This window comes from Anolis sagrei, chromosome Y (genome assembly GCF_037176765.1).
Source record: "Anolis sagrei isolate rAnoSag1 chromosome Y, rAnoSag1.mat, whole genome shotgun sequence".
Taxonomy (NCBI): Eukaryota; Metazoa; Chordata; class Lepidosauria; order Squamata; family Dactyloidae; genus Anolis; species Anolis sagrei.
This window is the reverse complement of record NC_090035.1, coordinates 30,866,614-30,890,915: the sequence shown is the minus strand read 5'-3', so window position 1 is coordinate 30,890,915 and position 24,302 is coordinate 30,866,614. Positions and strand designations below refer to the sequence as shown.

At 42.5% G+C, this 24,302-nt stretch overlaps 1 protein-coding gene across 3 annotated transcripts in view; it reads right to left on the bottom strand.

The window, feature by feature from the left end:
• The window catches only part of LOC137095190 (alpha-taxilin-like), a 104,332-nt gene that overhangs the window by 28,266 nt on the left and 51,764 nt on the right, over positions 1-24,302 (bottom strand). For all 3 annotated transcript variants that reach the window (XM_067461566.1, XM_067461565.1, XM_067461567.1), the window contains 6 exons: positions 19,518-19,609; positions 13,718-13,888; positions 13,004-13,198; positions 9,939-10,058; positions 7,247-7,321; positions 5,664-5,756 (listed from right to left, as the gene is read on the bottom strand). In XM_067461566.1, the coding sequence (XP_067317667.1) occupies positions 5,664-5,756; positions 7,247-7,321; positions 9,939-10,058; positions 13,004-13,198; positions 13,718-13,888; positions 19,518-19,609 (746 nt within the window). The remainder of the gene's footprint in view (positions 1-5,663; positions 5,757-7,246; positions 7,322-9,938; positions 10,059-13,003; positions 13,199-13,717; positions 13,889-19,517; positions 19,610-24,302) is intronic.

Sequence of the window (24,302 nt, the reverse complement as noted above, 5' to 3'; positions counted from 1 at the left end):
CTACGGTGAGGTGGATCTGTAATTGGTTAAGTGGACGAACACAGAGAGTGCTCACTAATGCTTCCTCCTCATCTTGGAAAGAAGTGACAAGTGGAGTGCCGCAAGGTTCTGTCCTGGGCCCGGTCCTGTTCAACATCTTTATTAATGACTTAGATGAAGGGCTAGAAGGCATGATCATCAAGTTTGCAGACGACACCAAATTGGGAGGGATAGCCAATAGTCCAGAGGACAGGAGCAGAATTCAAAACGATCTTGACAGATTAGAGAGATGGGCCAAAACTAACAAAATGAAGTTCAACAGTGACAAATGCAAGATACTCCACTTTGGCAGAAAAAATGAAATGCAAAGATACAGAATGGGGGACGCCTGGCTCGAGAGCAGTACGTGTGAAAAAGATCTTGGAGTCCTCGTGGACAACAAGTTAAACATGAGCCAACAATGTGATGTGGCAGCAAAAAAAGCCAATGGGATTTTGGCCTGCATCAATAGGAGCATAGTGTCTAGATCTAAGGAAGTAATGCTACCCCTCTATTCTGCTTTGGTTAGACCACATCTGGAATACTGTGTCCAATTCTGGGCACCACAATTCAAGAGAGATATTGACAAGCTGGAATGTGTCCAGAGGAGGGCGACTAAAATGATCAAGGGTCTGGAGAACAAGTCCTATGAGGAGCGGCTTGGGGAACTGGGCATGTTTAGCCTGAAGAAGAGAAGGCTGAGAGGAGATATGATAGCCATGTATAAATATGTGAGAGGAAGCCACAGGGAGGAGGGAGCAAGCTTGTTTTCAGCTTCCTTGGAGACTAGGACGCGGAACAATGGCTTCAAACTACAAGAGAGGAGATTCCATCTGAACATTAGGAAGAACTTCCTGACTGTGAGAGCCGTTCAGCAGTGGAACTCTCTGCCCCGGAGTGTGGTGGAGGCTCCTTCTTTGGAAGCTTTTAAGCAGAGGCTGGATGGCCATCTGTCAGGGGTGATTTGAATGCAATATTCCTGCTTCTTGGCAGGGGGTTGGACTGGATGGCCCATGAGGTCTCTTCCAACTCTTTGATTCTGTGATTCTATTATTCTATTCATCCTGAATGGGTGGTTCAAGAACATGTTAGAGCACCCCGGTTGATTAAGAAGTTCCATGTTTCCTTCCCACACAAGCCGGGGCCATGATGTTATTGTTGCTCACATCTCTCTCTTTCTTTCTTTCCGGGTGGGGACCATCTTCAAAGGGGGGGAGTTATGTCAGGATGTGGCCTTCATGCTATGAAAACACGGCCGGAACCATGAAGACTCCCTCCTGACAATAGGATAGTTTATGGCTTGATAGGGAGCCATCTGGTTGCAGAGACTGCTTTGTAGATGTGGGAATGGAATGTAGTCACAACTTGAGATAAGGAGGGGAGAAGGGAGGAGGCATCCAGGGGGAATGTGTTACTGGCTGTTGGCGGCAAAACCTCAGATCTCTCTTTGCATGACTCCTGTATGGACTGAATAAACCGATATCCAAAGGATCTGCTTTGTGAGTGCGTGTTTCATTCTGAGATCCCGCAGGATCTGACAGTAAAGCAGTGGGTAGTTCTGAGGATGGGAATCGTTTGAAATAACAAAATCATTTTCGGTAGGACACTCATCTTGACTACCGCTATTCTACCGAGAAGGCTTAGTCTTAGTTGACTCCAACTTTCTAGCTTTTTCTGGATGACTTTCCATGTTGTTTCGAAGTTATGCTTTACTAACTGCGAGTTACTGGCTGTCAGTTGTATTCCCAGATATTTTACTTTATTGGAGACACATATTGTGAGATTTCCTGTAGCTTTTCTCTCTTGGTTCTGTTCATGTTTTTAGTTAGAATTTTTGTCTTGGTTTTATTGATTGTTAGTCCTGCTACTCTTCCGTATGTTTCAATTTTATTCGTCCATTTCTGTATGGTTTCCAGTGGGTTTTCAACTATACAGACGATGTCGTCCGCGAACGCCTTTAGCTTGTATTCTTCATTCCTTATTTTAGTACCTCTTAGATTGTCGTCTCTTCTTATTTCCTCTAGTAGTATTTCAAGTGTCATAATGAAGAGTAGGGGGGACAGTGGACATCCCTGTCTGGTGCCCCTCTTGATATCGATTTTTTCTGTATCGTGTCCATTTACTCTGATTCTTGTGCTCTGTTTGGTGTTTATGGCGTTTACGCGTTGGTAAAGTAGAATCCCATATCTCTCTCCTTTATAATCTGCAACATGAAATTCCAATTGACGCAGTCGAATGCTTTTTCAGCATCAACAAATAGCAGGCCTAGGGGCCCTTTCAAACAGGCCCTATATCCCAAGATCTGAGCCCCAGGTTTTCTGTTTATCCCAGATTATCTGGCAGTGCAGACTCATATAATCCAGTTCAAAGCAGATAACCTGGGGTCAGATCTTGGGATATAAGGACAGTGTAGAAAGGGTCTAGGGGCCCTTCCAAACAGGCCCTATATCCCAAGATCTGATCCCAGGTTTTCTGTTTATCCCAGATTATCTGGCAGTGCAGACTCATATAATCCAGTTCAAAGCAGATAACCTGGGATCAAATCCTGGGATATAAGGACAGCGTGGAAGGGGTCTAGGGGCCCTTCCAGACAGACCCTATATTCCAAGATCTGATCCCAGGTTTTCTGTTTATCCCAGATTATCTGGCAGTGCAGACTCATATAATTCAGTTCAAAGCAGATAACTTGGGATCAAATCCTGGGATATAAGGACAGTGTGGAAGGGGTCTAGGGGCCCTTCCAGACAGACCCTATATTCCAAGATCTGATCCCAGGTTTTCTGTTTATCCCAGATTATCTGGCAGTGCAGACTCATATAATCCAGTTCAAAGCAGATAACCTGGGATAAAATCCTAGGATATAAGGACAGTGTGGAAGGGGTCTAGGGGCCCTTCCAGACAGACCCTATGTTCCAAGATCTGATCCCAGGTTTTCTGTTTATCCCAGATTATCTGGCAGTGCAGACTCATATAATTCAGTACAAAGCAGATAACCTGGGATCAGATCCTGGGATATAGGGCCCATCTGGAAGGGCCCCAGGATGAACCTAGCACTGGATTTTCTTGGCAACATGTTTTCAGAAGGAGTCTGCCTTTGCCTTCTTTGAGGTTGAGAAAGTCTGTCTTTCTCAAGGTCATCCAGTGGCACTCCATTGCCATTTATTAGAATCCAAGTCTCCAGACTCCTAGTTCAGAACACATGCACATAATTAATTAATTAATTAATTAATTTCACATATTTGTATCCTGTGTAATGTATAATGATGATGATGATGAAGAAGAAGATTATGTATAATAATAGAATAGGAATTCTATCTTCCTGCCTGGCAGAAAGATGGTGTCTGGATTTGGGGTTTCCTTCCAACTGAGTTTAATAATAATAATAATAATAATAATAATAATAATAATAGTCTCCTGGAGTGACTGTAAGAGCAAAAAACAAAAACAAAAAACCCTTTCAGTATTTTCTGTTGGTCATGGGAGTTCTGTGTGCCAAGTTCGGTTCAATTCAATCATTGGTGGAGTTCAGAATACTTGGATTGTAGGTGGGCTATAAATCCAAGCACTACAACTCCCAAATGTCAAAGTCTTTTTTCCCAAAGCTCCACCAGTGTTCACATTGGGGCATATTGAGTATTCTTGCCAAGTTTGGTCCAGATCCATCACTGTTTGAGTCCACAGTGCTTTCTGGATGTAGCTGAACTACAACTCCAAAACCCAAGGTTAATGCCCACCAAACCCTTCCAGTATTTTCTGTTGGTCATGGGAGTTCTGTGTGCCAAATTAGGTTCAATATCATCATTCTTGGAATTCAGAATGCTGATTGTAGGTAAATTATCATTCCAAGTACTACAACTCCCAAATGGCAAGGTCTATTTTCCCCAGACTCCATCAGTGTTCAAATTTGGGCATACTGAGTATTTGTGCCAAGTTTGGTCCAGATCCATAGTGGTTTGGGTTCAAGTGCTCTCCGGGATGTAGGTGAACTACATCTCCCCTAAATCCCTGTGAATTCCGCCCAAACCTCTCCAGTATTTTCTGTTTGCCATGGCCAATCTGTGTGCCAAGTTTCGTGGGGGTCTTACATTACAATTCATAACAGTATTTGTTTGTTTGTTTGTTTGTTTAGGACATTTATATCCCATCCTTCTCATCCCGGGCCGGGGGGAGAGGGGATGAGACTCATGCTTATAACCGGTAACCATTAGATGACAACAACAATAATAAAAAAGTCAGATAAACATTAACTAAAACATTGTCATAAGTTAAAAGACCATTTAAAAGGGACAGTAGCAAAATGACAGTTATGAATTAACAACAAAAATAATTTTATGGTTAGGGGTCACCACGACATGAGGAACTGTATTTAGGGGTCGCGGCATTAGGAAGGTTGAGAACCACTGGTTTAATTGATTGTTTAATTCATATATCATCAGCCCACTTTGGTTGGGATTGAATGTTTATTTTTAAGCTTTTTATTGTATTTACATTTGAATTTTTCAATTGACATGTCATGTTTATTACTGTATGTTTAAATTGATATGCTAACTGTCATGTTCATTATTATATACCATGGTCTGTAAATCCCCCAAGTCCCCCATTGGGGTGAAAAAGGCGGGGTATAAATGTAGTATAATATTTATTTATTTACGGCATTTCTATCCTGCCTTTCTCACCCTGGAGGGGACTCAAGAACTTAGTAATAATAATAATAATAATAATAATAATACCAGTATATATAATATATATATTCTATTATATTTATTGTATAACGAAGGTTTAGATTTTTTCACACTTCTTATGTGTCGTTTCCTTTATAAGCTGCTCCATGGAGTTCCTCACAAACATCATGTCAACAAATTTTCTTATATATCCATTTATCGCACCCGAGTTTTTAATCAGTTTTTAATAGTTTTTCTTGTAATCATTACATGCAGCCTGCACATTGTCACTGTGATTATGTTTACTGTAATTTTTATATTGTTATGCATTCATATGTTTTATATAATTATGATGCTGTTGTTTATTGCTTGTGTTTTCTGCTTAATTTTGCTGTAATTGTTTTTTGGGCTTGGCCTCATATAGGCCGCCCCGGGTCCCCATGGGGAGATGGTGGCAGGGTATAAATAAAGTTTTTTTATTATTATTATAATTACTGCAACTCAAATCAAAACATTGTGCAAATTATAAAAGTTATAGCACTTAAAACGCTTTGAGTCCCCCTCGGGGTGAGAAAAGCGGAATGCAAATACTGTAAATAAATAAATCAAATCAAATCTATACTTGAACAGAACTGGCACTGTAGGGATAAAACCTCTCCGGGAGTTTTAAAGCAGAGGCTGGATCTGTTGGGAAGGTATTGACTGTTTGGCTGAAGGGAGCTGGACTAGATGCCTTTTGTGGGTCTCTTCCAGTTGAACCTCATTCTTTGGATGGCAATCCAGGGGTGCTTTGAGGTTCATAATACATACTTGATCTCACCTTGTTGCCTTTCCTCCAAATGCTGTAAGCTATCACTTCCAGAGCATGGGGGGGGGGGGGGGGGGGTCCAGTTTTTCTGGACTGCCACTCCTAGAAAGCTGGGAATGGCAGTCCAAAAAGAGGAAACTCAGCTTCAAGCAGAAGGCAACGGCAGCCCAACCTACCTTTTCCATTTCCTGCTTGAAGGTGGTGAACACCTCACTGCTTTTGGAATGCGTGTTCTGAAACTCCTTGAACTTCTCGGTGTAAAGGGCCAGCTGTGATGGGGAAGGAGAGGAAAAGGAAGAAGAAAAAAGTGTTGAAAATGAAACAACTGAGTTTTTTATGGCTTTTTCCATAGTTCCCCCTGATCGGGGTAGTTGGGAAAAGGGTTTAGAGGGAACGTTTCTCTTGTGAACTTCAGACATAAAGGAATAAAAGGCTGTAATCTATTCTCCTGCAACTGGGTTCTGCTCTTGGTATTCAGCTAATAACAGTTTTTGTTCCTGGGTTATAAATGTCAAACTAATAACACTTTATGTTGCTAGGTTACAAATGGCATTTCCTAATTGGTTCTATCATAAAAATATGTAAAAGGTTTCCTAAAGTGCAAAAACTTTGTGTTTGCAGAAGGGACATCATGCAGCACATTTTTCAAGGAATATCTCAAGTCAGTGGGTTAAACACTGAGCTGCTGGATTTGCCGACCAGCAGTTTGAATACATGGAGCAGGGTGAGCTCCCTTTGTTAGCCCCAGTTTCTGCCAACGTAGCAGTTCGAAAACATGCAAATCTGAGTAAATCAATAGGTACTGCCTCTTTGGGAAGGTAATGGAGCTCCATGTGGTCATGCTAGCCACATGACCTAGGAGGCATCTCTGGACAACACCGGTTCTTCAAGTTAGAAATGGAGATGAGTACCACCCCGAAGAAGCAGTCACAACTAGATTGAATGTCAGGCGAAACCTTTACCTTTAGTAACACTTCCAAAGTAGGTACATATTATTTTTTAAATTTTGTTACATAGTGTAATTTAAAGCATCTTCCACATTGTACAACTGTGGAGCAGAACAAACAACTCAGCATCTGTATGCTTGCTCACAATGCCCTGCCTCATGTACAGAGGAAGAACTGTTTAAAGCTACATACAATGTGGTTGCTGTTGCCCGTTTTTGGTCAAAAATTATTTGGCTGCTTGTGTTCCCTCTATTTTATCAGTATTATACTTGTTTATTTATGCAGTGCTTTAGACACATAATAAATAAATCTAAAGCAATTGCCCATTTGGTCCCCTAAAGCTTATCAGGAAGAGATCTGCTTTGTGAGGTGCCTAAAGGACTTTTACAGTTTGGTGAAGTAAAGAATACCCATGAAATACTTCCTGCTGAGATTATATTTAACTGATTGTGTTAATCAATTGCATCGTGTGGCAAAAAGTTTCGCAGCAAAGACGAACACTTCCTAATCGAACAAGAAATTGGTTAAGTCAACAGCAATGGATTTGCTATGAAGATGATTTTCAATTGTGATATCAGTTTCCAGATTTGAATTTCCACATCAGATAGATAGATGCAGTTATTCTACAACTTTTGGATGAGGAGGATCCTTCCACGAAAGTGATAAAATGATCAATATATATAGCACTAAGAACACTACATATAACACTGAGAACATTCCTGTGGTCATTTCTATGCCCACAAGCACAGTCCTATAGCCCTTTAAGCTAGAAGGAAGTTAAGAGGAGAAGAAAGAGCCAAGTGATGGCTCACCTGCTGCTTCAGGTGCGTCTCCTGTTGCTTCATCAACTCACACATGCGTTGGGACTCCACCGCTTCTTTCAGCAGCTGCAAAAGACAAGGAACAGAGGGCAAAGTAAAAAGAAATGGACCCACAATTCAAAGGGGCACAGGGTGAAGGCTGCTGAAACCCCCCAGAATATTCTCCCGAAGGTTTAAGTAAGAGGCAAATGGGGCCAAAGCTAGATTTGAACACAGGAAATGGTAAAAGTTGGATCCAGCGTCAGGCCCTCACTGGGCCAGACTCAAAGCAACAGGATTGAATAACAAGTCCCATTTGTTCAAATGGGCATAACCTAGACAGGGCAGATGTTGGGTCTGGAATTGGGATAGGTCTGATTTAACTTATTGACTTGAACCTAATGCTCACCTTTTTTGGGCAAAATGACCTGACCAAAATGAGAGTGTGCATTAGATTCACATCATACAGTCCTTTTAGTGCTGACCCCAAGCCAAAGGGGAAGCAGCTGTCAGAAATACAGTAGAGTCTCACTTATCCTACATAAACAGGCCAGCAGAACGTTGGATAAGCAAAAATGTTGGATAATATGGAGGGATTAATTAAAAACCTATTGAACGTCAAATTACGCCATCATTTTACAAATTAAGCACCAAAACATCATGTTTTACAATAAATCAACAGAAAAAACAGATACAGTGAAGACATCTGCCCTTGCGCTATGCTACTCTGCTGCTGAGTACGCATGCCCAGTGTGGAACACATCTCACCACACTAAAACAGTGGATGTGGCTCTTAATGAGACATGCCACATTATCACGGGGTGTCTGCGCCCTACACCACTGGAGAAATTACACTGTCTAGCCAGTATTGCATCACCTGACATCCGCCGGGCAGTGGCAGCCAATAGTGAAAGGACCAAGGCAGAGACATCTCCAGCTCATCCCTTGTTTGGGTATCAGCCAGCACAAGACATAGTTTTCTTAGATCTACAGAGACACTCACTGAAACACCTCAGCAAGCGAGAGTTCAAAAGTGGCAGGCTCAAACCCAGCACCTCAATCCGTGGGTGATACCAGATGAGAGACTCCCCTCTGGGCACACAGAAGACTGGGCGACTTGGAAGGCGCTGAACAGACTGCGCTCTGGCACCACGAGGTGCAGAGCCAATCTTAAGAAATGGAGCTACAGGGTGGAATCCACGGCATGCGAGTGTGGAGAAGAGCAAACCACTGACCACCTGCTGCAATGCAACCTGAGCCCTGCCACATGCACGATGGAGGACCTTCTTGCAGCAACACCAGAGGCACTCCAAGTGGCCAGATACTGGTCAAAGGACATTTAATCCACTACCAAGTTTGCAAAATCTGTGCTTTTTTTATCTGTTTGTTTGTTTTGTTCTGTTAGAAATGTAATACAATGTTCTGGTTGCGGATGACACGATAAATAAATAACAGAAAAAGCAGTTCAATATACAGGGTAACATTATGTAGGAATTACTGTATTTACGAATTTAGTACCAAAACATCACAATGTATTGAAACAGCTGTGTATCCAGGCAGGAGGCAGACTGTGTTGGATAATACAGAACATTGGATAAGCGAAGTTTGGATAAATGAGACTCTACAGTATTAAAATTAACTAGATATTTTTAATTACAAAAATGTGAGTCAAGAACTGAAAAAGTTAAATGAATGCAATGACTCAGCAACAGCTACAGTTCTATAAAATTGGGTTAGCAGCTTTCAGTCTGAGATAAACCTCAGTGGGAGAAAGGTCTCAGTCTGTGAGGGAGGCCTTAGTCTATGAAAAGGGCAAGTGTGAGAAAGCCTGTAGTGAGAAGCTTCAGTGAAAGAACCCCGAGTTGAAGTCCTTGTGTGTAAAATTCCAGTATAAAGGCTGCTGTATGTAAAAAGCTACTCCAGTATAAGTTCGTTGTGAGAGGAGGCTCTGTGAGAGCTAAGCTGTTTATCTGCATGAGGAAGAAGCCCAGCATGGAAGCAAAGAAGGAAGTATAAAGGACTTTATTTGTGTTGTGGAAACCTTGTTATTGTAAATAGTGCAGCTATATTGTGTTACTACAAAGAAAAGCCCCCTAAGGAAGATATAACATTGGTCTGTCTGTTTTTGTTCTTTTTATCACTTTAGGCTACTGGTGCTGGGTCATGGTGCTGCTAAAGATTTGCTCTGCTGTGCTTTTATGAGTAGAGTCTTTTGTTGATAAGCCCACTCACCCAACAGCTGCTTCAGGAGAAGCTGGAGCTCCTTTTTGAGGGACCTCAGCTCTAATTTTATGTTCAATGCTATGCCATGCTGGGATCTATAGTTTGGCAAGGCATCCACGTGCTTTAGCAGAAAAGGCTCAAGACCTTGTTAAACTACAAACCCCATGACTCCATAGCATTGAAACAAAGGAAGTTAAGTCAGATTCATTCTGCAGCATAAATGCACCCCAAGGTTTTCTTTTCCATTGCTGGAAGCTTTGGTGTTCTAACATTTTTGTTTTGAAAGAAGGAATTCTAAGTGCACAGTAACTGTAATGTGCACATTTTGGGACCAAATGACAAAGAGTGCCCTTTTTGCCACTGCACATCACATTCAGCAGCAAACACTTTTTTTGTTTCAGGGTTTTTAAAATTTAGGTGTGCATTAGATTCGATGGCACATGAGAGTCGGGTCAATGTGGCTATAAGAGCAGAGACTCACAAAGTCCTTCTCCCGCTGGTGCCGCTCCTCGGCCTTCTTCAGCATCTCCTGCGCCTGATGCAGCTTGGCATCCACCAGTTGCTGCTGCAAGTCCTTGTGCTTGAAGACCTTGTCGATGTGCTGCGGGAAGGAAACACAAGCATCAGGCCATTTTCAAGAATCCCAAGGAAAGGCTAGAATGACCCCCCCCCCCCCTCCATATCTACCGGACCAGCCTCTGAAATCTCATTTACCCACACCCAACATAACAGCTCCTCTCTAAGGATTTTCTAGATCCTCCAGTGTGACTCTATAGTACTCTCAGGACAGAGGTCCTTCACTTTAATAGGGTTTGCTATTATCTGTGGTTTTGAGCCTCCGCACAAAGTCCAGACCTGTTTATCCAGAGATATGGGGGTCCTACTCTAAAGTGAACAAATGATAACCCTCTCCTGTGCCAGAGCAAATTGGTCTCATTTTCGAAGTTATGAGAATGGTAGAGAGGTGCCAACGATACTGAGATCCTTTCACACTACATAATTATAGTGGTATGATCCCACTTCAATTTATGTCTGAGAAAGTGCTAATTTTTACAAGGAGAGGAAGATCTGTGTCATATTATTACTAGTTCCTTGCAAATTACGACACTACCATCCATTGGGATTCTCAGACTCGGATTTTCCTGTCAAGTGTCTCCTACAATTCTACCCTCCTTTTGATTGCAATGAAACAGAGGCCCTATTATTAGTAGTAGCAGCATTAGTATTAAATTATTATTATTTCTATTATCACATTATTACTATTATTATTACCTTGCTTTTTCTCCTTAAAAAAGAGACTAAGCAGTAAGTTGCTGTGAGTTTTCCAGGCTGTATGGCCATGTTCCAGAAGCATTCTCTCCTGACATTTCGCCCACAGAATCATAGAATCATAGAATCAAAGAGTTGGAAGAGACCTCATGGGCCATCCAGTCCAACCCCCTGCCAAGAAGCAGGAATATTGCATTCAAATCACCCCTGACAGATGGCCATCCAGCCTCTGCTTAAAAGCTTCCAAAGAAGGAGCCTCCACCACACTCCGGGGCAGAGAGTTCCACTGCTGAACGGCTCTCACAGTCAGGAAGTTCTTCCTAATGTTCAGATGGAATCTCCTCTCTTGTAGTTTGAAGCCATTGTTCCGCGTCCTAGTCCCCAAGGAAGCAGAAAACAAGCTTGCTCCCTCCTCCCTGTGGCTTCCCCTCACATATTTATACATGGCTATCATATCTCCTCTCAGCCTTCTCTTCTTCAGACTAAACATGCCCAGTTCCCTAAGCCGCTCCTCATAGGGCTTGTTCTCCAGACCCTTGATCGTTTTAGTCGCCCTCCTCTGGACACATTCCAGCTTGTCAATATCTCTCTTGAATTGTGGTGCCCAGAATTGGACACAATATTCCAGATGTGGTCTAACCAAAGCAGAATAGAGAGGTAGCATTACTTCCTTAGATCTAGACACTATGCTCCTATTGATGCAGGCCAAAATCCCATTGGCTTTTTTTGCTGCCACATCACATTGTTGGCTCATGTTTAACTTGTTGTCCACGAGGACTCCAAGATCTTTTTCACACGTACTGCTCTCGAGCCAGGCGTCCCCCATTCTGTATCTTTGCATTTCATTTTTTCTGCCAAAGTGGAGTATCTTGCATTTGTCACTGTTGAACTTCATTTTGTTAGTTTTGGCCCATCTCTCTAATCTGTCAAGATCATTTTGAATTCTGCTCCTGTCCTCTGGACTATTGGCTATCCCTCCCAATTTGGTGTCGTCTGCAAACTTGATGATCATGCCTTCTAGCCCTTCATCTAAGTCGTTAATAAAGATGTTGAACAGGACCGGGCCCAGGACGGAACCCTGCGGCACTCCGCTCGTCACTTCTTTCCAAGATGAAGAGGAAGCATTAGTGAGCACTCTCTGTGTTCGTCCACTTAACCAGTTACAGATCCACCTCACCGTAGTTTTGCCTAGCCCACATTGGACTACATCTATGGCAGGCATCCTCAGAGATTGTGAAGTCAGATCTCACAACCTCTGAGGATGCCTGCAATAGATGTGCGCAACCTTATTATTACAGTACAGTATTGTTATTATATTATTATTTTAGTAGTAATAATATTAGTATTTATACTCTGCCTTTTCTCTCTAAAAAGAGACTCAAAGCAGCTTACAGTAAAGCCAATGCAACACAATTGTATTCCTCTTTTGTTTGCAATGAAACAGATACCCTATTTATTATTATTATTATTATTTATATCATGCTTTTTCTCTCTACCACACTTTTCTTCTCTCCAATACAACTCTACCTTCTTTTTGTTTTCAATGAAATAGATACCTCATCATCATCATCATCCTGCTTTTTCTGTTTTTTAGCCCCAGCTTCTGTTAACCTAGCAGTTTGAAAACATGCAAATGTGAGTAGATCAATAGGTACAGCTTTGGTGGGAAGGTAAGGGGGCTCCATGCAGTCATGCTGGCCACATGACCTTGGAGGTATCTATGGACAATGCCGGCTCTTCGGTTTAGAAATGGAGATGAGTACCATCCCCCAGAGTCAGACACAACTATACTTAATGTCAAGGGGAAACCTTTACCTTTTCTCTCTAAAAAAGAGACTCAAAGCAGCTTACAGAAAAGCAAATACAATAAATTACATATTCCTTTTTTTGCAATGAAACAGAAGGTTTATTACTTGTTATTATTACAGTATTCTTATTATTTATACCCTTTTCTGTCTAAAAAAGAGACTCAAAGTGGCTTACAGAAAAGCAAATAGATTAAATTATCTCCTTTTGTTTGCAATGAAACAGAAGCCTTATTATATATTATTATTACATTATTATTACTATTATTGATATCCTGCTTTTTCTCTCTAAAAAAGAAACTCAAAGTGGTTCACAACACAATGCAATTTTAAACCAAAAATTATACGAACATTAAAACAGAAGTAAATATCAACGGCATTTAAAAATACAAACCTATCCATAGCACTAGAGCAAATGGGAGGTCTCTCCCCCCCCCCCCCCCCAATCCTTATGTATTTCAAGTTCGCTCACCTCCTCTCGCAGCTCATACTGCTCAATGAGCTTCTTGAGCCTCTCCGCCAGCTCCATGTTCTCCTGCCGCAGTTTGGAGTTCCTCTCATTGTGCTGCTCCATCTGCAGCTGGATGTCATTGAGCGTCACTTGGAAGTGGGACGTCACCTCCTTCCGCTTCTCTTCCTCTTTGCGGGCTCTTTGGTCACCCTCCTCCTGGAAAGGGACAGAGAAACAAGGCAATGAGAGGAGAAATGCAAACCTGGCGCTTACAATTCAGACCCTGGAAAGTCCGGAGGCCTTAGCACCATGCTAACCCCTGCTAGAAACCCAATGGGCAATCTAAAGAAGCAAATCACACTCTTTCAGTCTCAGAAGGCAATGACAAAACGCCTCTGAGCTAGTCTTGCCAAGAGAACCCTGTGATAGAATCCCACTTGGAAGAGATCCCCAGAGATCATCCAGTCCTTTTCAGTCTTAACAACTCCTGTTCTTAACTAGTCGGATGTTTGTAACTTGGGGACAGCCTGTCAGCTGCGGCTTTCTGTGTGGGATTCTCTCCTGGAGATTCATGGTAGTCTTCCTGAGTCTGCTCCAATTTCAAACACAGATGGAGTTGGCTGTGTTCAGAGCCACCATGCAAGGCTCTGGTAAACCCTTGCAGCCCAGTTTGCTTGGATTGCAAGAGGTAAGGCAAGCGGCAGCCATTGCCAAGGTGAGGAAGACCTGGCTCACCTTGAGGATGCAGTTGTGCCGCTGCAGCTCCCGGCAAAGGCTCTCCAACTTGCTCCGGGCCAAGATGGCCTTGCTGTGTTCGCTCCACAAGTGGTCCTTCTTCTGTACCAACTGGCTCTGCTTCTTCAGCAGGACCTTCACCTGCTTCTGGGAGTTTCGGTTCTCTTCCAACTAGTAGGAAGGAAGAAAAGAGGGAACAGCTGTGAGGAACCAACAGACCCAGAAGATGCTGTGAGCCAAAAGAGTTTCCAAGCTAGTCAGCATGCAAAGGGGGAAACATGGAAGGTCTATTAAAGGAATGTGAAGACCTAAGTCCCCTAAAGGCACTAGATCCTGACTGACTTGGTCAACCCTGGTTAGTACTTGGATGGGAGATCCCCAATGAAGTTTATTTATTTATTTACTTTACTTATATACCGCTGTTCTCAGCCCGAAGGCGACTCATAGTGGTTCACAACAAATAAGAACAGCAAAAATTCAATGCTACAGTGTAAAAACAGTTAACAGCCTAACATATTACATAATTAATAAACAATTACTACAATAACCATTCACTATTCACGATCGTCTCATCATCAAAAGCATGATCCAGATTCGTCATCCATTATTCCGTTCCAATGTTCATTAACCAATCATTGCACTAATTATTCGAACGCCTGCTCAAACAGCCAGGTCTTCACTTTCCTGCGGAATACCATTAGAGATGGTGCTAATCTAATGTCTGTAGGAAGGGCATTCCACAGCCGAGGAGCCACCAACGAGAAGGCCCTATCTCTCGTCCCCGCCAGCCGTGCTTGAGAAGCAGGCGGGATCAAGAGCAGGGCCTCCCCGGAAGATCTCAAAGTCCTGGTGGGTTCATAGGCAGAGATGCGGTCAGATAGGTAGCTTGGGCCGGAACCGTTTAGGGCTTTAAAGGCCAATGCCAGCACTTTGAATTCAGCCCGGTAGCAAATCGGTAGCCAGTGGAGTTGGCGCAACAGGGGGGTTGTATGCTCCCTGCGCTCCGCTCCTGTTAAAATCACGGCTGCCGAGCGTTGGACTAGTTGGAGCTTCCGAGCCGTCTTCAAAGGCAACCCCACGTAGAGAGCGTTGCAGTAGTCTAAACGGGATGTAACCAGAGCGTGGACTACCGTAGCCAAGTCAGACTTCCCAAGGTACGGGCACAGCTGGCGCACAAACTTTAGCTGTGCAAATGCTCCCCTGGTCACCGCCGAAACCTGGGGTTCCAAGCTCAGCGATGAGTCAAGGGTCACACCCAAGCTGCGAACCTGCATCTTCAGGGGGTGTGCGACCCCATCCAACACAGTTGTGGGGGACCAGCCCATGGCCACTACCAACACAATAAGTGATTTGGCCTGCCACAGACTTAGGAAGTGGGGAACCAGGAGCAAATGACTTGAATGCCTTTGCCTAAAGAACCTCTGAAACACCACAAAGGATTTGAGGAAAATATGCATTTCAAAACCATCCTGCACTTAAGCCAGCAAAATATCTGAGCGACAAAACCCATAAACCCTAAAAGTGGACCTTGGACACAACAACATCCCAGGTATGCCTTGTCAAATTAGCCACAAACGTTATCTGTTTGACTTTGATAACTTATTTATTTATTTGTCGTGTCAGAGCAACCAGTCCATTATATTACATTTCTAACAGAACAAAGCAAACAAACAGACAAATACAAAACTTGTTAGTTTGGTATTTGGTTAAATGTCCTTTGACCAGTATCTGGCCACTTGGAGTGCTTCCGGTGTTGCTGCAAGAAGGTCTTCCATTGTGCATGTGGCAGGGCTCAGGATGCATTACAGCAGGTGGTCAGTGGTTTGCTTATCTCCACACTCGCATGTCGAAGATTCCACTTTGTAGCCCCATTTCTGAAGGTTGGCTCTGCATCTCGTGGTGCCAGAGCGCAGTCTGTTCAGTGCCTTCCAAGTCGCCCAGTCTTCTGTGTGCCCAGGAGGGAGTCTCTCATTTGGTATCAGACATTGGTTGAGGTGCTGGGTTTGAGCCTGCCACTTTTGGACTCTCGCTTGCTGAGGTGTTCCAAGGCAGAGACATCTCCAGCTCATCCCCTGTTTGGGTATCAACGACTTAAATCTAGAAATAGTTTTCTAAGATCTACAGAGACACTTTGGTAACTGACATACCAGCTAAGGTTTGCACTGTCTTGTGTTTTAATATGTATGTTCTAATATGTACTTTTATTGATGTATTTTAATTAAATTGTGCCAAACATTGAGCAATTATTATTATTATTATTATTATTATTATTATTACAACAAGATGAGTCCACTGCAGACATTCTGCTGGCTGTTGTATTGGATCACACGTCCGACACTCCCAAGTGTCTAGGACTGAGTGATGTATCGGCGAATAATGCGTGCAGATCCCAGTAAGGTAGCCTTCTGCAGCTGGCAGATGGTAATTTGTGTTTAAGTGCAGGCCAAGGTCTTTAGGTACTGCACCCAGTGTGCCAGTCACCACTGGGACCACCTTGACTGGCTTGTGCAAGAGTCTTTGCAGTTCAATCTTTAAATCCTCGTATCGTGTCAGCTTTTCCAGTTGTTTCTCTTTAATCCTGCTGTCACCTGGGATTGCAACGTTGATAATCCATACTTTGTTAACACGATTGTGAGGTCAGGAGAATTGTGCTCCAAAACTCTGTCAGTCTGAATTCGGAAGTCCCAGAGTAGTTTGACATGTTTATTCTCTGTAACTTTTTCAGGTTTGTGATCCCACCAGTTCTTTGTCGCAGGCAGATGGGATTTGTGGCACAAGTTCCAATAAATAATCTGAGCAACAGTATTGTGCCTCTGCTTGTAGTCTGTCTGTGTGATCTTCTTGCAGCAGCTGAGGATGTGATCTATTGTTTCATCTGCTTCCTTGCAAAGTCTTCATTTGGGATCTGTTGCTGACTTTTCAATTCTGGTGGCATTGGTTCTAATGGCTTGTTCTTGGCTGCCAGGATCAGGCCTTCCATCTTCTTTTTAATTTGTGAGCCACATCCATGTTTTTTCTTTGTCAATTTGGCTCTCAATTTTCTCCAGGAATTGTCCATGGAGACCCTTCTTTTGCCAGTTTTCTCTTCTGCTCTGGATTGTGTTTTAAGTATTCATTCTTTGTCTTTTGCACTTGAAGCAGTTTACTACTATTGACTTCCCTCAATGTTGGTTCGTGATTATTATTATAACATAATCATAATCATAGTTGTTTTGATCATTTAGAAATAATTGTGGCTCAGCGAAATCATAAAGATTTATTTTAAGCACATGCACAAATACCATCAGAACCTTCAAGTAGATGAGAATGAGACTAGCCTGCCCTCACCACAGGGAGCCAGCTAAATTTACTATTGTCACCATCATCATCCTCATCATCATCATCTTTCTGGATTTGAAATAATTGGAACTTGTTCCAAATAATAAAGATTTAAGCACATGTGCATATACTATCAGAACCTTCTAGTGCAGCATTTCTCAACCTGGGATCGGGACTCCAGGAGAGGGGGCTCACGAGGGGGGTGTTAGAGGGGTCACCAAAGACCATCAGAAACACACAATATTTTCTGTTGGTCATGGGACTTCTGTGTGCCAAGTTTGGTTCAATTCTATCGTTGGTGGAGTTCAGAATGCTCTTTGATTGTAGGTTAAATATAAATCCCAGCAAGTGCAACTCCCAAATGACAAAATCAATCCCCTCCCAACCCCACCAGTATTCAAATTTGGGCATATCAGGTATTGCTCCAGTGAATGAAAATACATCCTGCATATCAGATATTTACATGGCGATTCATAACAGTAGCAAAATTACAGTTATGAAGTAGCAACGAAAATAATTTTATAGCTGGGGGTTACCTCAACAAAAGAAACTGAGTCTTCAACCTCAGCAAGATGGAGTGGATGAGGGATTGGAGGACATCCAACCCCAAATTGGGAAAGAAGTCGTCCAGGAATACCTGGCCGCTCTTAATGAGTTCAAGTCCCCAGGGCCAGATCAACTACACCCAAGAGTACTGAAGGAACTAGCGGAAGTCATTTCGGAACCATTGGCAACCATCTTTGAGAGTTCTTGGAGAACGGGAGAAGTTCCAGCAGATTGGAGGAGGGCCAATGTGGTCCCAATCTTCAAGAAGGGAAAAAAGGACGACCCAAACAACTACCGTCCGGTCAGCCTCACGTCGATACCGGGCAAGATTCTGGAAAAGATTGTTAAGGAAGCGGTCTGCAAACACTTAGAAACAAATGCAGTCATCGCTAATAGTCAACATGGATTTATCAAAAACAAGTCATGCCAGACTAATCTGATCTCTTTCTTCGATAGAGCTACAAGCTGGGTAGATGCGGGGAATGCCGTGGATGTAGCGTACCTGGATTTCAGTAAGGCCTTCGACAAGGTCCCCCATGACCTTCTGGCAAGGAAACTAGTCCAATGTGGGCTAGGCAAAACTACGGTGAGGTGGATCTGTAATTGGTTAAGTGGACGAACACAGAGAGTGCTCACTAATGCTTCCTCTTCATCTTGGAAAGAAGTGACGTGCGGAGTGCCGCAGGGTTCCGTCCTGGGCCCGGTCCTATTCAACATCTTTATTAATGACTTAGATGAAGGGCTAGAAGGCATGATCATCAAGTTTGCAGATGACACCAAATTGGGAGGGATAGCCAATAGTCCAGAGGACAGGAGCAGAATTCAAAACGATCTTGACAGATTAGAGAGATGGGCCAAAACTAACAAAATGAAGTTCAACAGTGACAAATGCAAGATATTCCACTTTCGCAGAAAAAATGAAATGCAAAGATACAGAATGGGGGACGCCTGGCTCGAGAGCAGTACGTGTGAAAAAGATCTTGGAGTCCTCGTGGACAACAAGTTAAACATGAGCCAACAATGTGATGTGGCAGCAAAAAAAGCCAATGGGATTTTGGCCTGCATCAATAGGAGCATAGTGTCTAGATCTAAGGAAGTAATGCTACCCCTCTATTCCGCTTTGGTTAGACCACACCTGGAATACTGTGTCCAATTCTGGGCACCACAATTCAAGAGAGATATTGACAAGCTGGAATGTGTCCAGAGGAGGGCGACTAAAATGATCAAGGATCTGGAGAACAAGCCCTATGAGGAGCGGCTTAGGGAACTGGGCATGTTTAGCCTGAAGAAGAGAAGGCTGAGAGGAGATATGATAGCCATGTATAAATATGTGAGAGGAAGCCACAGGGAGGAGGGAGCAAGCTTGTTTTCTGCTTCCTTGGAGACTAGGACGCGGAACAATAGCTTCAAACTACAAGAGAGGAGATTCCATCTGAACATTAGGAAGAACTTCCTGACTGTCAGAGCCGTTCAGCAGTGGAACTCTCTGCCCCGGAGTGTGGTGGAGGCTCCTTCTTTGGAAGCTTTTAAGCAGAGGCTGGATGGCCATTTGTCAGGGGTGATTTGAATGCAATATTCCTGCTTCTTGGCAGGGGGTTGGACTGGATGGCCCATGAGGTCTCTTCCAACTCTTTGATTCTATGATTCTATTTAGGGTCACAGCATTAGGAAGGTTGAGAAACACTGCTCCAGTGGATGAGAACAAAGCAAGTTTGTGCTCATCCCAGGGCCCCTGTGAATTAAATAATAAACATCCTCCTCCTCTTCTTCTTTCTGGCTTAGAAATAATTGTGAACCCTTTTCAAATCACAATATCTAAGCACAAATACCATCACAACCTCCTAGTAAATAAGAACAAGACCAGCCTGCCCCAACGATGAGGACCCCGCCACCTTGCCTTCCCCCAGTCCATCCGTTTTCCCTTCTCAGAACTAACCAGCTCAGCGTACTTCTTGCAGAGGGCTGCCAGCTTCTCCTCCGAAGTACTGAGAGTGTTTAGCATCTGCATCAGGAGTGTGATTTCCTTACCTGGAAAACAAAGTGATGAAGCAGAGATGCTTTCAGCCACATTAGAATGAAGACACGGAAATACTGTACAGGCAATCCGTTTTACAAACATCCAACTTACAAACATTTCATAGTTAAGAACAGAGCTGAGACAACAGGAAGTGAGAGGAATCTACCCCTCAGAAGGGAAATCCATTCCTGGAGGAGTTATTATCATGGGGAAAAGCATCTCCTCCTATGAACCAGCTAGGGTGTTAAGATCATCTGGGGGAGATCCTGCTTTCGGTCCCGTCTGCGTTACAAGTATGTTTGGCAGGACGAGAGACAGGGCCTACTCAGTGATGGCCCCTCAGCTGTGGAACGCCCTTCCTACAGATATTAGATCGCCCCCCTCTCTGTTGACATTTCAGAGGAAAGTGAAAACCTGGTTGTTCGAGCAGGCATTTGAATAGCCAGTGTAACGAACATAGGAATATGGAACAAATGGACGATGAGACTGGATCTTGATTTTAACTATGAGACGCTAATGAGATGTTTTATTGATTTATATTGACTGTTTATTATGGTACGGTTTTAATTGTTTTTAACTGTTTTATGATGTTTTTGTTGTTGAGTATGCATATGTCCTATTGAAATGAGCTTCAGTATAGATACTAGGCTTGGGTAACCATGGAAAAATTTGGTTCTAAACTCGTTTCGTTTTTAGGGGGCCCTTGCGTTTCGTTTTTTTTTAATAATTCCGAAATTTTCCTTTTAAAATTTTTGAAATATACGAAATTTTGTATAATTACGAATTGATTTGTTAATGGCGGACGCGATTGCGCAATATGCTAAAAAAAACCTCCAAATGGGACAGGGGGAACTTCTGAAGCTTCCCTCTCCCTCTGTTGTTGACTGTTGGTGTGATAAAACAAACAACTATAAAACTTGCACCAGACATGCGAAAATAATTATGAAATAATTACAAAATAAATTGAAAAAATTGTTTCGAATCTAATTTACTCCTCACACTATTCCTGCATGGCTCAATATTGGATCATAAGCTAATTTAAATACGAATTAATAATGAATTACGAAATTAACGAACGAAACCCCCCAAGCCTAATAGATACAAGTTTAAGTAACTTTCATAATACATACAGGACAAACTTCAATAATGAAACAAACAAAATATATAAGGTTTACAAAATAGTTTCATAGGACATATATATCAATGAATATATCAAACTTGAAAACAGTTCATATAGTGTTCAGTAAACTTGAGAACACACTTTCAATGCATCCATGTTTTCCACAAATGTTCGCGTCGTGTTCCACAAACTTGGGAGTATAGTTCACGTTGAATGTATCAAACTTGGAAACAATTCATGTTGTGTTCAGCAAACTTGGGAGTACACAACAAGGTTCCCCGGGTGTTTTGTGTCCTTGTTTCAAGAATAAATTCTCTTCATCAGGCTTCTTGGGGGTTATTTCATTTAATCAAATGTAATAGTCATTTAGAGAGGACAAAATAATAGATATGTTAAGTGGCACCCAGTTATAATTTGAAAATTCTTATGTAAACAAATTAATACAAAGAGATACTTACTTACATTATTAGCACCAACGGCTCTGCAAAGAGACTTCAATACAGTGTAGCATGCTTCTGCTTTCCATTGGCGAGCAATAAGATAAAGGAGGTTACTCCTTTTTAAGGATTATCAACTAGTTACCAGTGATTACAGAAAACAAGTGAGCTCTAATTTGTCATTTAATCCTTGTAGGTGTACTCTCTGTAGCTTAGAGATCCAAAATGCTTCTCTCTGTAGTAAAGTACTATTTAGATCTCCATGAGGCTTTGTGATGATTATTTCTAAAGTACAGAATTTAAAACTAGTGTATGAATGAGATTTTTCTATGAAGTGTGAGTAGAGGGTAGAGTCTGAAGCTTTGTTTTTGATACAGGAGTGATGTTCAAGGATTCTAGTTTTTAAGGTTCTGCTTGTTTTACCTACGTAAAGTAGTTCACAGGGGCACTGAATTAAATATATTATCGAGTCTGATTGACAGGTAGTAAAGGTTCTTAGCTGTATCTTGAATTTTAAGGCAGGATGTGTGAAATCTTTAATTGTGAGTGACTGCATGCAGCAGCTGCGGTGTCCACACTTGAAATGGCCTCTAAGGTTAGATTTCTTAGTAATGTTGGGAGTTGTGCAGGCTGAACTAATTAGAATGTCCTTAAGGTTTCTTGAGCATTTGTGTGGTATCATGGGTAAACTTTGGCATCCTGGAATATCCTTAATGAGGTGCCAATGTTTCCTAACTATTTTGTCGATTTGTGGAGTGAATTGTGTCAAAGTTAATGGCCAAACAATCCAGTCTGTATGTTTTTTAGTTGTGTCTCTTAATAAGTAGCTTTTGTCTACAGAGCTAACCTTTTTTATAGCTGTATTGATAATTCTAGTTGAATAACCCCTCTCATTCAATTGTTTCTTAAAGATGGAGTTTTCTGTTGTGAAATCCCTGGGAATACTCGTATTGCGTTTTGACCTCAAGAGTTGTGAAAAGGGTAAATTGGACCAATTTATGGTGGTGGAAACTTGAGTAATGTAATATGGAATTTTTGTCAGTTGGTTTTCTGTAGTTTTTAACTGTTAATCTGTTATTATATTTAAACACTGTAACATCTAGGAAATTAATATTAGTATGGCTATGAGTGCTTGTGAATTTAATATTCTCATGTATTGTATTGAACCATTTACTCAGTTGGATCACTGTCTCTTCTGTTTTGCAGATTAGAAAGACATCATCAATGAATCTCTCGTAATATATAATATCTTGTAGTAGTCTGTTTTGGGTTTGATTCAAAATACATGTTTTTTTCTAAATTTGAAATAAAAGGATTAGCTAAAGAGGGGGCCAGAGGCCTTCCCATAGCTACCCCAAATATTTGTAGATAGAACTGTGTTTGAAATCTGAAATAACTGTAGTCTAAAACTATATCCAAAAGATCCATAAGGAAATGGGTTGGTGGTATTGTAGATTCACGTGTATCTAAAAGTTTTTTAATAACTGTCCTGGCTTCATCCAGTGGTATATTTGTATAGAGTGATGTAATATCTAATATCATAAGGACAGCTTGCGGTGGTATTGTTAATGATTCTATGATGTTTATGAAGTGTTTTGTATCTTTTATGAAAGATTGTAAGAGGATACAAAACGTTTTAGAGAATGGTCTAAAAATTGAGCTACAAGATCCAAGATAGAGGCTGTGCTTGAAACAATAGGTCTCCCTGGAGGAGGAAAAATACTTTTATGGATTTTTAGGAAGTATATAGAATACTGGAATCCTAGGAAACTGTTTTTGTAAAAAATGATATAGTTCCTCAGAAATATAGCCTAAGGAGCGTCCTTCTGTTCAGACAGTGTGAATTAAATATCGTATTTTATCAGTTGGATCCTTAGTTAAGTGCTTGTAGTATGCCTGATACTCTAGGGGTCGCAGTGGTCTTTCGGCAATCCATCGCGGTGACCAGATGCGCTGTACCGCAAGCATCTGGGTTTGAGTGTGTCCACCTGAGGGTGGGGAACCGTGACAGTTTGGGGTTTCTGCTGGTGTACCGCCCACCCCGCGACCCAGCAGTTTCCCTGTCTGAGCTAGCGGAAGTGGTCTCTAATTTGGCCCTAGTCTCCCAGCGCTTGGTGGTGCTGGGGGATTTTAACATTCATGCTGAGACTTCTTTATCTGGCGCAGCTCAGGACTTTATGGCCGCCATGACTACCATAGGACTGTCGCAAATTATATCAGGACCCACCCATCAGGCTGGACATACTCTCGACCTAGTTTTTGTGGCGGACAGTGGAATGATCAGAGTGGAAGAACAAAACATCCTTCCAGTGTCATGGTCTGATCACTATCTGGTCAGCTTTAGACTCGCTGCGACCCCCAACCTTCGCAGGGGTGGAGGACAAATTAAGATGGTCCGCCCCAGGAGACTGATGGATCCAGATGGATTCCTGAGGAATCATGGGGTTCTTCCTGCCATGGAGCCTGCCGATCCTGTTGACGCCTTGGTCGACCTTTACAACAAGGAGATGTCCAGGGCGATAAATACGATCGCTCCCGAACGCCCCATCTCGTTGCGTCATGACAGGTCGTCTCCATGGTTCACCGAGGAGTTGGCTGTGATGAAGCACACGAGAAGGAGGCTAGAGCGCAAGTGGAGAAGATCTCGGGACGTGTCTGATCAAGCACGGGCTAGAGCCTCTCTTAGGGCATACTCCGTGGCTATACGGGTGGCCAGGGAATCTTTCACGACCACCCATATAGCGTCTGCAGCAAATAGGTCATCTGAGCTGTTTCGGGTTGTTGGGGAGCTCCTTCACCCACCTGCAAAGTTGCCCAGATACGTCTTGAGCTCGACTCCAATTTCATCGCAGTGCCAGGGGAGGTGACTGAGGCTTCTGCTTGTCCAACTTTGTGGGATTCTTTTCGGCTTGTTCTTCCTGAGACTGTGGAGGAGGTACTTGGGGCTGTGAGGGCGACCACTTTGGCCCTAGACCCTTGCCCATCCTGGTTTATTAAATCTGCCAAGGAGGGGTTGGTTGATTGGTTTGTGTTGATCATTAATGCATCGTTGGAGCAAGGGATTTTTCCATCTAACTTAAAACAGGCTGTGGTTCGTCCACTCCTTAAAAAGTCTTCCCTTGACTCTACGGTGCTGAACAATTATAG